Source organism: Neltuma alba, unplaced genomic scaffold (assembly GCF_004799145.2).
Source record: "Neltuma alba isolate B1F8T4 unplaced genomic scaffold, ASM479914v2 tig00011941_pilon, whole genome shotgun sequence".
Lineage (NCBI taxonomy): Eukaryota > Viridiplantae > Streptophyta > Magnoliopsida > Fabales > Fabaceae > Neltuma > Neltuma alba.
The window spans coordinates 91,959-105,615 of NW_021636527.1; the positions used below are offsets into that span (position 1 = coordinate 91,959).

At 35.0% G+C, this 13,657-nt stretch overlaps 2 protein-coding genes across 6 annotated transcripts; both read left to right on the top strand.

The window, feature by feature from the left end:
• The first annotated feature begins 2,337 nt into the window (after positions 1-2,337).
• On the top strand, positions 2,338-5,106 carry LOC114719723 (stem-specific protein TSJT1). The gene is made up of 5 exons (XM_028905236.1): positions 2,338-2,642; positions 3,532-3,772; positions 4,155-4,275; positions 4,566-4,675; positions 4,809-5,106. The coding sequence occupies exons 1-5, from the start codon at positions 2,440-2,442 to the stop codon at positions 4,842-4,844; spliced, it is 711 nt and encodes a 236-aa protein (XP_028761069.1). The 5' UTR covers positions 2,338-2,439; the 3' UTR covers positions 4,845-5,106.
• A 6,332-nt stretch (positions 5,107-11,438) lies between these two features.
• On the top strand, positions 11,439-13,657 carry LOC114719724 (nuclear transcription factor Y subunit C-3-like). Of its 5 annotated transcripts, none has more exons than XM_028905237.1 (3): positions 11,439-11,559; positions 11,749-11,904; positions 12,459-13,657. In XM_028905237.1, the coding sequence occupies exon 3, from the start codon at positions 12,477-12,479 to the stop codon at positions 13,287-13,289; it is 813 nt and encodes a 270-aa protein (XP_028761070.1). In that variant the 5' UTR covers positions 11,439-11,559; positions 11,749-11,904; positions 12,459-12,476; the 3' UTR covers positions 13,290-13,657. The 5 variants fall into 5 exon arrangements, with proteins under 5 accessions (XP_028761070.1, XP_028761073.1, XP_028761072.1 ...); XM_028905240.1 differs by having other exon boundaries at positions 11,749-11,873; XM_028905239.1 differs by having other exon boundaries at positions 11,840-11,904.

A 13,657-nucleotide genomic window follows, 5' to 3' on the forward strand; every position in this document is an offset into this window, starting at 1 on the left:
AATTAAACTGAATTTTGGACTTGAATTTATTTATCTTGTGACTTGACGTGGACTCCCCACCGCCTGTTTTCTTTCTCTTTTTTGTGTTTTGGCTTTTACGAATCTGAATCGATAAATACGGTAAAAATAATAACAAGAATACGACAAAATGTCATCCCCAGAAGCTAAGTGGGTTGCTGACGTGGCAAGCAAATAAAAGGCTCCCATGCAAGAATAGCTAGGGGTTTTCTCAGCAGATACCACCCGACCCTTGAGAATTTTTTTTTAAAATCTATTTGTCTTTTTAACATTATTTTTTTATTTTTCCTTTTTAAAAAACCTTTTTCGTTGATTTGGCTAATAAAAAGAGATTTCTTTTTTAGCGTCCTCTATACGTATGGCTGGCCGTTAAGTCTTCCTTTGTAGGAGATCACATATGTGACATTTAATCAATATACTAGTATTAATCATACAGATAAGAACATATTTTTCATGTAAGATGGAGCCTAAAATAAGAGTTTTAATCATTTGTGATACCGCATACAACGTACTATAATTTTAAATATTATATATATTGGTGAATTATTAGTAATATATCTCTTCTTTTTATTACAAGAGGTTAGAGGTACGTTAATAAAAATAAATAATTAATATGCTGATAGATTATATTTTTTATAAGGCTATAGTTTGTAATTACTTTTAGGTGGTAAAAACATGGTGAGCTGCAAGGGTCGGGTCCGACTGGTCACAAACGGGAACGCAAGGCGCCTTCCCTATCATGTCATGGGCTCGATACCTGTGAGTACACTTGGGATTAGTCTGACCGGTTGTGTTGGGATATCCTGAAACAGCGATACCATCCTACTCAAAAAACATGGTGAGCCAGTGAGGGGTGCCTCGAGATTTAGAGCCTCTTTACACGCACGCGCGCATATATATTAAAACATGTCTCTAATTATTATAGTTATTTATAAGCTATTAATTATATAATATAATTTTAAAATTATTAATATACAAAAGAATATATTTTACATATAATATAAAATTTATGAAAAACTATAAAACATTTTAATATTTGAATAGTGCAACTCATGAAAATTCTCATCTGCTTTAACTATAAAATAAAAACCCAAATTATTTTTGTGAACTTTTTTTTAAAATAAAGTAAAATTGCTGGAGGTGACTTCATACAGCACGCAACCAAAAGCGAGGGACGTATTGTGGGTCCCGATCTCAGCCCAGTGGTCGGCTGGGGACCAAAAATTCACGAAAATTGACATGATAGGTTCTTTAAATTTTATTTAATTAATGTTAGAAAAATTCAAACAAAATTTAATATTTATAATTCAATTTTTCATATTTACAGCCTGAATTGTGCCACTTATAAGTCAAATTTATAAATGTTAATTTATTAAGATCTATTAATGCTAAAAAATCACAAAAAATCATAAAATTTGAAAAATTGCAGACAAAGACCCATTTAGAGAATTGTTATCAAAACCTATATTATTATTATCAAAACTTATAATAATATTGTCACACGTCTCTAAATAAAAATTTAAAAGCTTATATTTAATTTTTTATTTTATAAATATTTTTTTTCAAAATCCATCGTACTTGTGGCACATGCCATGTGCAATTTAGATTCTCATATATATAATTTGTATCATGAATGTATATATAATTATGCAAGAATTAAAAAGTTGAAATTAATACAGAAAACGGAGATAATAATAATAAAATAAAAGTACTAGTCGACTAGAAGAACTTAACCGTCCATACACGGTCTTTCCTCATTCGCATTTTTAGATCAGGTGGATTCATATGCTTGGAGGAGCCTAATTTGCCCTTGAATTATTATTATTGTTATCACTTTGTCAATGCCATGAATTATTAGTTTATACTACTATATAAAAGTTTATTTAATTTTTATTTTGATTCTAATATAAGATCACAATTTATTTTATTTTTTTATATTTATTTATTTTTTTTAAGATAATCCTTATAATAATAGTAATTTTAATTAATATACTTAATTAGTAAGGATATTTTAAGAAAAATAAAAACATATTATTATAAATAACTATCTTAATTAATTTTTTAATCTATTTAAGTTATTCAACTGGTTTTTACGTTAGTGACAGGAAATAGTAGTCTATACGTATTAATTTTATTTGTGTGTGCATATATATGTAACTTCGGAATATCTTGTATCGTCTTATTTCCATTCCTAAAAAGTAAATATTCTTCCTTAAAAATTAATTCATGGCCGATTTAAAGATATTGCCAAACTACGCTTATCCTACATAATGACTAAAGTACCCTCGTCCCTTCCGTCTATAAAGTCCGGAAATGCATCGGCTATCATTGCATTCCCGTTCAGTGTTATGTAAAGCGTGAGCTCCTCGGTGGGATCGTCAGGGGAAGTTTCTGCTTCAATTGTGGTTGAGCAGTTCGAGAATGTTGGGAATCTTCAGCAGCTCCATCGTCTCGCCGCCGGACGAGCTCGTCACCGCCGGCAACCGCACGCCGTCGCCCAAGATCACGGCGGCCGCTTTGATCAACCGCTTCGTCCAGACCCACGCGTCCGCGGTTTCACTGCAGATCGGAGATCACGTGCAGCTCGCTTATACTCACAGCAACGAGACGCCATGGCAGCCCAGGTAATTAATTAACAGTTGTTCCTTCTCTAATTTTGTGTTGATTCTCCGAGTATGGGTGCTTGAGGCAGGTGAAAATCTTTTGATGCTTGTTGCTGACCGAATAACAAAAAGAAAGAAAGAGAATAAAATAAAGTAGTAGGATTATAAATGAAGCGAACTAATATAAATGAATTTTCATCCAGATATGGAAAAAGAAATTCATTCAGAAATTTCCGACGAATACAAAGAGATATAAACTTTAAAATCTTGCGATCGGTGACGTTATGATGTGGTATTAATCTTCCTGAACTGTATTATATGTATTTTCTGGCTTAGATTAATTTTCTCAGCTACCAAACAGGCTTGGACGAATTGTCCAATAAAGCGCCGGATATTGTAAATAGAATAGGAGAATAGGCCGGAAATAGGTGCCCCAAAAAAAAGAAAACTAAAGGGGGTTGGGAAGGGGTAAAACCGTAAAAGCAGTGGTTATTGAATAATAGATCAGGAAACTAGGGTTTAACCAGTAACCTTTTGACACGCATAAAGATTCGCGGGAGATCCAATGGTCATGATTCCGCGATGATACAGAGGTGAGGAGCATTTTTGCATGATGACCACGTGGCGCCCCATGAATGAATGACAATTAAAATTCACAAATTGGAAGCGGCTGTGACTGTGATCGCAATTCACACGCTTCTTGTGAAGTCAAACAAACTTCTTCCAAAAGATGTGGTGTAAGAGCTACTGATCTGATCCGCTTTTGGATTAATTGCGAAAAATTGATTTTACTTTATATGTGTGAGATGAGCTTTATTGCAACCAACTTCCTGTATTATCTTTAATTGTGAGAAAAACTTGAAAAGGAAGAACTATGATGGAGATCTGAAGAGTGGGTTAAAAAATACAGGTCATTTGCGGTGAAGGACGAGGTATTCTGCTTATTTGAAGGAGCTCTGGACAACTTGGGCAGCTTAAAGCAACAATATGGACTGGGCAAGTCTGTCAATGAGGCGGTTTTGGTCATTGAGGCCTACAAAGCGTTACGTGATCGAGCGCCCTACCCGGCCAATCATGTTGTAGCCCATCTCAGTGGGAGCTTCGCTTTCATCGTTTTTGACAAGTCCACTTCAACTCTCTTTGTGGCTTCCGTAAGTAGTACTACCTTCAACTTTAATATAAGAGTTGGTTGACTAACTTAAATAAATTAAAAAAATTTATTGAGTTTGTTTTTTTATAATAATTAGGTGTTGTCTTTCTTAAAATACTCTTACTATTTGCTAAAATCATAATTTGATCAAACATTTAATATGTGCAACTACTAAAAAGACTATTTTAAAAAAATGGATAATTATGAGAGACAAAATGGATTGGGATCTTATATTTAGAGTCAAATTGAAAGTCTTGAAGTAATACACACATTTATGTATAACTTTCCACATATTGATTTTGGTTGATGCTCCACCCCAATGGCCCACTTATATAGCCTTAGAGTACTGTTGCTAAGAACAATTTGCTTATAATTTTTTGTAGGACCGATTGGGTAAGGTTCCTCTGTATTGGGGAATTACAGCTGATGGATATGTAGCATTTGCCGATGACGCAGAATTGCTGAAAGGTGCCTGTGGCAAGTCACTTGCTTCTTTCCCTCAAGGTGGGTTGCCCTTTTGGAAAAAAAAAATGCTGGTTATAGGTGTGTCACCAAGGGTTAAGTTACTCTTCCAATGGGATGATATGATAAATTCTCAGAAGATCAGACTCATATGGGTATATTATTTTGAAACCAGAGATCCGAGAGAAAAATAAAAGGACCATGAAGAAAAATGTCTTGTTCTTTGAGGGTTGTAGAATGAGATTGCTTCAAGTTCTTTTTTTTTTTTTTCCCCCCTGCCCAAAACTGTTGAGTTTCCTTCTTGTCATTGACGCGTTTTTGATATCGAGCAGGATGTTTCTACTCAACAGCAATTGGAGGATTGAGATCCTATGAGAATCCTAAGAACAAGATAACTGCAGAGCTTGCAAAGGACGAGGAAATCTGGGGGGCAACCTTCAAGGTAATAAAATTAGACGACTTTGAATAGATCAGTTGCTTGCAGAAGCACGTTCTATATATATAGGCTAATATCTTGTAACCCATTATTACTTGCATAATTAATAACTTGGCGGGATGAAATATATTATCGTCAGGTGGAAGGGTCAGCAGTTGTTGCAGCTACAGAATAGAAGATCTATTTTTCAAATGAGGAACTGTATGATCCTGTGGAATGTAATGAGGTTGTGGTGATAGAAGTGGGACAAGTATTTAATATATTAGGGGCTTTATTATTCTCCTTTGGTTCCTTTGTTTAGATTATGACGACAAAAAAAAGAAAAGAAAAAGAAAAAACAAGTTCCTCATTTAGATCGGATTTGCCTTGTTCCTATCATTGTACAGCTGCTCTTTTCACTCTAATAAAATAAATTATGCATCTGCTCTGTGATTCTCTACTCCTTCCTTTGTCTCATTATACTGGCGATGAAATTCCTGCAGCAATTAAGCTGGCTACAAGTGATTGGTTTTCTCTGTTGTCCGAGAGGAATTGATGCTCTCTCCGATCCTTAAGAGGTCTTTAACTGGTTTAAGTAAATTATGAAAATTTATTAAGTTAGTTATTTATAATAAATAAATGTTATCTTTTTTAAAATATTCTTATTAATAATGTGGATTGGTTAGAATTACCATATGATAGAACTTTTAATATATGCAGCTGCTACAATGATTATTTAAAAAAAAAGAAATAGATAAATATAAGAGATAAAATGGATTGAAGTCTTATATTTAGAACTAAATTAATGTCAAATTAACTCTTATATTAAGGATCAGAAGTAGTAGTATTATAAGATGCATTAATTCCTTGTTCCGATTTATTTTGATTTGGAAGTTTAGAGTTTATTCCAAACTAATAATCATGAAACATTTTTGTACATAATGTTTGTGTACAACATGAAGCGTCAAATCGAGTCTTGCACTTTAGTTTCGCGTACTTTGAGCTGACTCTGTTTTGTTTTGGAACAAACCTTAATTGCTCTGCTTTTCGGGTTGGTTAGAAGTTGATTTATGAATAGATAATTTCAATAATTTCAAGTCTCCAGGCATATAACACTCAAACATTTTTCAAGGTATTTTTTATTACCTCGTCTATTTGTTTTATAACAGAACAATTTTATTTAAACATAAATAAAAAGATACATAAAAAATATTGGCCCAATATATCATAAAAACAGTAAAATGCACAATAGCTCAATACAAAGAGAACGGTACAAACTACAAACACAACCTAAAAGCGTTTTTAAAAATTATTTTCACACAAGTTGAGAAAAAATTATTTTCACATAGTTATTTCATGTACAGTAAAATCTAAAGTTACATTTAAAATCATGATTTGGTTTTCATTCAAATACTTTCTAAAAACAAAACCAACCCACACTAAAGTGTCTGAACAAACAAAAAATAGATAAACATATAAGTTTGCCTACAAAATTCATCAAAAGAAATTGAGATTTGAATTTCTATATTAGTGAGGAATTGCTGTGGTTGCAAAAATCTAGAAGTCAATAGATTCATCATGGGGATAGGAAAACTCACTACTATCACCTTAAAGAGCTAGTCTAGTGACGTAAAAACAGAGTTTCAATGCTAAAGAACGATACGGGTAACTGGACCTCAGATCAGAACTTGTTAAAAAGCCTGGCAACAGATTATTTTAAGAATCTCTACTCACTTGATCAGACACCTTCAACAGGATTCAACTATTCAGGTTTGTTTCCTGTACTTTCAGATTCTATGATTACTGCCATAAATTGTCCAGTGACTAAATCTGAAACTAAGCAAGCTCTTTTTGACATGGAGCCCCTAAAATCTCCAGGAGTGGATGGGTTGCATGCTCTGTTCTTTCAGTCCCAAAGAAAGAATAGGTGGTTCTGTTTATAACGAGGTGAAAGCTATTTTTGAATGAGGTGAGATCAATCCTCTTTTCAATCGCACGTTGATTGCCCTCACTCCTAAGGTGGATCAGCCTTAAACCGTCAAGGAATTAAGAACTTGTGCACCGCTTTTTATAGGCTCATCACAAAGATTATAGCAAACAAACTCAAGCATGTCATGCCTCTTTTAACCCAACCATTCCAATCAAGTTTTATACGAGGGCGCAATTTCATGAACAACATAATCATAGCTCAGGGCGTTATATATGCCATGAAAAGGAAGATTGAAAGCCATCAAAGTTGATCTTGAAAAGGCTTTTGATAGACTCTGATGGGACTTTATAGCTAACACTCTCAAGGAAGCTCACTTGCCTAATCAAATTATTAATCTAATTATGGAATACATTACCACTTCTTCCATGCAAGTACTTTGGAATAGAAAACCATTGGATCCTCTTACTCCATAGAGAGGCATCAAACAAGGAGATCCACTCTCCTTTTACATTTTCGTCCTCTGTATGGAGCAACTAACACAGGCTATCTGCAAGCACGAATATGAAGGTAGATGGCGAATCATAAGATTGGGTAGACAAGGCCTACCCCTCTCTCATCTGTTTTTTGTTGATGACCTTATCCTCTTCAGCACAATTAAAGCTTCGTAGCTTCAGATCATTAGCAAGATCCTTAATGAATTTTGTGCTTCATCTGGTCAAAGAGTTAGTCAAGCTAAAAACCAGAATTTACTTCTCAAAGAATGTATCTCCCCACGATACGAATGTAATTTGTGCAGCTTTGGGGTTTCAGAAAACAGATGATCTAGGTAAATATATTGGAGTACCCTTGCTTTATAAGAGAGTAACACGGGATACCTATCACTATATTGAGAAGAAAATTCAAAGTAAACTCTCAAGCTGGAAAAATAAAACTCTATATATCACTGACAGAATGAATTACTCTAGTACAGTCGGTTCTATCCACAATACTGATGTATGCCATGCAAACTACTCACTTACCAAAATCCTATTGCGCTAGAATTCAAATACTCATCAAGAACTTCATTTGGGGCACTAATGAGGAGCATAAAGGGGTCCATATGATCAAGTGGGGAAATATGTGCCAGCCGAAAAGATGTGGTGGCTGCGGTATTAAAGATCCTGAACACCAAAATTCGGCTTTCTTATTGAAGCCAGTTTACAAACTATTCTCGCAGCCTGATCTTCTATGTGTTCGGATTATGAAAGCCAAATATGGATGGAATCATCAGGAGCAAAACATTAGCAAAACCAAGAGTGGATCTTATCTTTGGAAAAACATTGTGAACCTATGGGAAGATTTGGAGATGGGTCTAAAATAGGAAATAGGTGATGGCAAGCAAGCTCGTTTTTGGAAGGAACATTGGGTGGGGGGACTTGGGACCTTTGAAGTATCTTTCCTACACCCCAATTCATGAAGATCAGCTCAACAAGCCAGTTAGTGAATTCACTGATGCAAATGGAATCTGGAAATGGAATGAGTGTTCACTGCCACAGGACATTCTGCAACAGATTGCACAAATCCAAGTGTCACGCATGGCTGATATAAAAGACAAATGCGTCTGGAACTTCACAGCTAAGCAAGACTACACTGTCTCCTCAGGCTACGAGTCGATTATGATGAGCAAATGGAATAATGAGAATCCGAATCGGGACCTTGTTTGGAAATGACCAGGAGAACTTTTTTATGGCTTGCAATGAGCAATAAACTGCTCACTGATAGTGCTAGAGTTAGAAGACATATGATTGACAGCGAGATGCGTGAAATCTATAACAAAGTCACGGAAGACATCAATCATGTCCTAAGATGCTGCACACTCGCCACCTCCTGCTGGAATCTTATAGTGCCAAGCCACCTTCAAAGCTGCTTTTATAATTATCCCTTTGATATTTGGTTAAAAATGAACCTGCGATCCAGAAGCACAGACCCTTCGTGGTGCACCTTTTTTGGGATTTTATGTTGGAAACTTTGGGGGGCAAGAAATCGCAAGTTATTCTGCAATGAAGACACTCAAGCTTATCGTCTGGTGAGTGTAGTGATAACCCTTAGCGAACATACTGCTAGAGCAAAGGATATTTACAATACAATTTGCTTAGACTGACCCTCAGCTCTTTTGTAATGGCCCCTTGCAATCACTTGTACAGATTTCATCATTAATGAAATATTCCTTCACTAAAAAAAAAAAAAAAGACACAATAGCATTTTTTTTTAAAATCAGAGTCATCAACCTCTTTTGCCATGTATAGTTTATTTATTAAATATAAAAAGATTAGGGATTGAATTTTAATTGAGTTAAAAATTTAAGAACTGAGTGTTAACGAGTCATAATTGAGGGACTGAGTTGCAAATGAGTTAAAATTTGAAGGACTGAAAGATTAATTTTTTTCTCATTTTTATAATGATACCCCTTTTGATCTATAGCCTATTTTGTTGGGAAAATGTATTTTGACGTAAAAAATGGTGAAAAAGTAAAGAAACAAGGAGAAATGGCAGCTAATTATTTTATTAGAGTATACAATGAACAAAACGAAACATCGCTTTAAGGGTTGATTTAAAATTTGGTAGGCACAAGTTAATTTCAAAATATACGATCAGTAAACCCACTGGAATTAAAAAAAGTATTAATTAAACAAGTTCATAACTTTGAACATCAAACAACTCTCAAAATCAATTTTTTTTCACAGTAGTGAAGCTCAAATTTATTATATAACTATTATTGACAACTTAAACAATTCTAAATGTCAATTTATCAACCAACAGCAAACTAAAGATTTCTGGTTTAATATTTTTTGTTCTCAAATATTCAAACAATAATAATATCAAGGAAATGCTTACCTTTTGTTCACACGGATGTGTTTAAGTTGGCACAAATTGCAATTTTGGCAGCTTATCTTTTTATCAGAACATAATTTTGAGATAGCATCAAGTTACACTGTCACTTTATGCCAAATAAACATATTTATCCTATAACATTATTGTCTCCGATACGCTAGCAAAATAAAGACTTCCAGTTTAATACTTTTTGTTCTCATTATTCAAATAATAATATTATAAAGGAAATTCTTTTTTTTTTTTTAACACGTCACGAGGCATGATTGGAAAGTGCATTAATAATCCGGAGCGCATTTGAGAAGGCGCAAATTGTAGTTACGAAAACGGATTGGGATTATCTCCACTAGTCTTTCTATCCTCTTTCCTTTTCACTACTTTCTTTTTTCCTTCACAACTATTAGATTAAAATTCCAATAGTTCAAGTTTAACATTTTATAAAAATAATGTTATTAAAAAAATAAATAAATTTAAACTGTTAAAATCTAGTCTCAACAGTTCGTAAAAAAAAATTGAAAGAAATTTGTTCTATAATAACAGTCTGTAACTATGAACTGCTTAGATTAGATTTTAATAGTTTAAATTTATTTATCTATTTTTTATAATAATATTTGTAAAATGTTATAAAATATTAAATCTGGACTATTGGAGTTTTGATTCAATGGTTGTGAAGGGAAAAGGAGAGTAGTGGAGGAGAAGAGGATGGGAAGGGTAGTGGAGAGAATCCAAGTCACGAAAACTTGTCAATTTTGTCATCAAAACGTATCTAATTTTAAAATGGGATGATCAGGACAAAGTAAATATTCCTAGATAAATATATGTAATATATAATGTTTTTGTTTCCCGCGCAACAATACGCTAAAGTTTTTAAAAATTGTAGTTGTGAAAACTTGTCAATTTTGTTATCAAAATGTATTCAATTTTAAAATGGGACAATCGCAATAGGATACTTTGAATACCCTTAGATAAACATGTGTAATATATAATGTTCTTGTTTCTCACGTAACAACACACTAAAGATTTAAAAATAGCTGTTATAAAAACTTGTCAATTTTGTCATCAAAACGTATCGAATTTTAAAGTGAGATAGCCGAGACAGAACACTTTGAACACCTTTAGATAAACATATGTAATGTATAACATTCTTGTTTCCCCGCATCAACACACTAAAGATTTAAAAATAGCTGTTATAAAAACTTGTCAATTTTGTCATCAAAACGTATCCAATTTTAGAGTGGGACAGCCGAGACAGAACATTTTGAACACATTTAGATAAACACGTGTAATGTATAACATTCTTGTTTCCCGCGCATCAACACACTAAAGATTTAAAAATAGCTGTTATAAAAACTTGCCAATTTTGTCATTAAAACGTATCCAATTTTAAAATGGGACAGCCGAGAGGTGACACTTTAAACACTTCCAAGTAAACATATGTAATGTATAACGTTATTGTTTCCCACGCAACGACACACTAAAGAATTAAAAATAGATGTTATAAAAACTTGCCAATTTTGTTATCAAAACTTATCCAATTTTAAAATGCGATAGTCGGGAAGTGACACCTAAACACTTCTAGATGAACATATGTAATGTATAATGTTTTTGTTTCTCTTGTAAAAGCACACAAAGGTTCTTAAATTTTTTTTTATAATTCACATGTAATTATATATTTTGTGGGATAAGGTGAAAAATTCTAAAACATATCATTAAAATTTCTGGCAAAAAAATAATTCTCTTTCATAAACACATAGGGACCTCCTTTGGGATAGTTACAGAACTCTTCCTTATTAAATTTCGTTTGCAATTTGGTCAAGAAAGCTACCATTCCAACAGTGCCTGCTTAGCCACACTAATTTGTCTCCTTCTGGTTATATTGTCATTAACTCGTTCCTTCGAGGGCAAAATCGTCCCACCGCAAAACTCCAACGAAAAGCAAATGCATTAAAACGAACCAGACCCGCGCTTCCTTGTTGTGCTCATCACTTTAACTCCTCTTCCTTCTTCTTCCTTCACTCCAAGCCTCTCTCTCTCCCCTCCCTCCTTATCTGCTTTGGAATTGAACGCCAAGTTCGGTTCCAGAATTCTCTCTACCATTTGAAGCTGAAACGAGGTATGTCCTTCTCTGTGCTAGTTTTCACTTTCTTAGAGTGTGCATGTTTATCAGATTCGATGAATTTCATGGCCTCTCCTTGTTTTACTGTTGATTTGATTGTTACCATCCGAAAGTGTTGATTGATTCACAGAGTTTAACTGATGTTGCCTCCTTTTTTTAATGTGTACGCGTTATCGATGACCATAGTTAGATGAATTTTTGGCTCTCTTTATTGCCGTCACCGGTTCTTACGGGGAAAGCTTATTAAAGGGGACTGTTCATCTTGTTATCTTGGCAGAGAGCTGGCCTTTGTCATCGTGTTCCTCTTCTGGGTGAGAATTTGTTATGCGCAGAACACTGCATGTAAGATATATGAGAATATATTCCACAGAGCATCCATTGTCAATTCAATATTGACATATTAGATTTTTATTTTATTTTCTTTTTGTTTAGTCCTTTCGATCTTTTGTGCATATGGCTTGGTTTGGTTGAGAGAAATCGGTTAAGGTTTTTATGTATCTATGATTTATCAATGAGTTTGTGAGGCGTCAAATAGCCTGAAGTTGCCTGCAGAATGGTCTGCAACATTTTGGCAACCCAAATCTCTTCGGTTTCATTCTTATAATTCACGCGATGACTGATATGCTCTTTGTTGAATTCAATATAATAAATCCACCCGAATGATCTGTATGTTGGCAGCCTTCTCTGATTAATTGAACTTGTACCTCAAGAAATAAAAGGTAAAGCTTATCATCCTCAGGGCTAGATCTAAAGATTGAGTTCAAGAACCATCCGACTGAATATCTTGTAGTGGACCGTGATATAATCTCAGTACAAATTATATTATGTTTTGGTGTTTGGACTGGTAAAATTTTGGCTTTGCCTTTCGTTTCATGGTGTACCCACTTGAATGACAGATATAAAGTTGAACAAGAATGGATCAGAACCAGCATGGGCTAGCTGCAGGAGGAGGAATGTCTGGTGTTTCTGCTCAAGGGGCATATGGAATGAACCAATATCAACCTAACCCAATGATGGCTGCTCCTCAGACTCAGACTCAGTCCCAGTCTCCTTCTCAGGCAGCATCAGGTCTTCCTGCATCGTCTTCTTCCTTCCTGAGAGAGCAACAATATGCTCACCAGTACATGCATCAGCTTCAGCAACAAGAGCTGCGGCAACAACTGCAGAACTTTTGGACTAATCAATACCATGAAATTGAGCAGATTGCTGATTTCAAGAATCATAGCCTGCCTTTAGCTCGGATCAAGAAGATCATGAAGGCTGATGAGGATGTGAGGATGATTTCAGCTGAGGCTCCAGTGATATTTGCCAGGGCCTGTGAGATGTTCATCCTGGAGCTGACACTCAGATCTTGGATCAATGCTGAAGAGAACAAGAGGAGGACACTTCAGAAGAATGATATTGCTGCAGCGATCACCAAGACTGATGTGTTTGATTTTCTGGTTGATATTGTGCCAAGAGATGACTTGAAGGATGAAATGCTCCCAGGTGTTCCTAGAGTCCCAGCAGCAGCAGAGAATGTTCCTTACTACTACATGCCACCTCAGCAAGTTGTGGGTCCCCCTCCTCCGCATTCTCCTCATTCTCCATATGGTGCTCCAAAAGTGATCATGGGCAGGCCTGTGGTTGATCAAACTGATTATGGTCAGCCACCACACCCTTCTTTCTCTGCACAAGTCTGGCCATACCACCAAAACCCCCCATCAAACAACAATTCAGATTCTTGAGGAGAAAAGATAATATCATTACTTTCTGGGTATACAAAAGTGCAGATAGTTGGAGGACCAACAGGAAACCAGAGCATGTTCTGCTTTTAATGGAGTCGCCCAAATGTCAAAAGAAAGAGCCACCAGCAATGAGGAAGTCACTAGACGTCAAGATCATGTAGAGCCGACTGCGTTTATTGAGATTCAAGAGTCGTTTTCGTATTTCTTTTACCCTTTTTTTGCTTCTTTTTTTTCCCCCTTTCTTTTGGTGTCAGGATAGTCAGTTTCATAGTGAGCTGGAACATTGCTCGTGTATTGTTGCTGGTGGGAAAGTGACAATAAGTTCATCTAATATCTACTTATGGTTTGTAACTTCGTTAGTTTGCTTA

What these genes read in the sequence shown, in the direction of transcription:
- LOC114719723 (XM_028905236.1), top strand. Translation starts at nt 2,440, where the DNA reads ATGTTGGGAATCTTCAGCAGCTCCATCGTCTCGCCGCCGGACGAGCTC. An exon ending in CAACTCTCTTTGTGGCTTCC is followed by an intron (nt 3,773 to 4,154) that starts GTAAGTAGTACT and finishes AATTTTTTGTAG; the next exon opens with GACCGATTGGGTAAGGTTCC. An exon ending in ACTTGCTTCTTTCCCTCAAG is followed by an intron (nt 4,276 to 4,565) that starts GTGGGTTGCCCT and finishes GATATCGAGCAG; the next exon opens with GATGTTTCTACTCAACAGCA.
- LOC114719724 (XM_028905237.1), top strand. Translation starts at nt 12,477, where the DNA reads ATGGATCAGAACCAGCATGGGCTAGCTGCAGGAGGAGGAATGTCTGGT.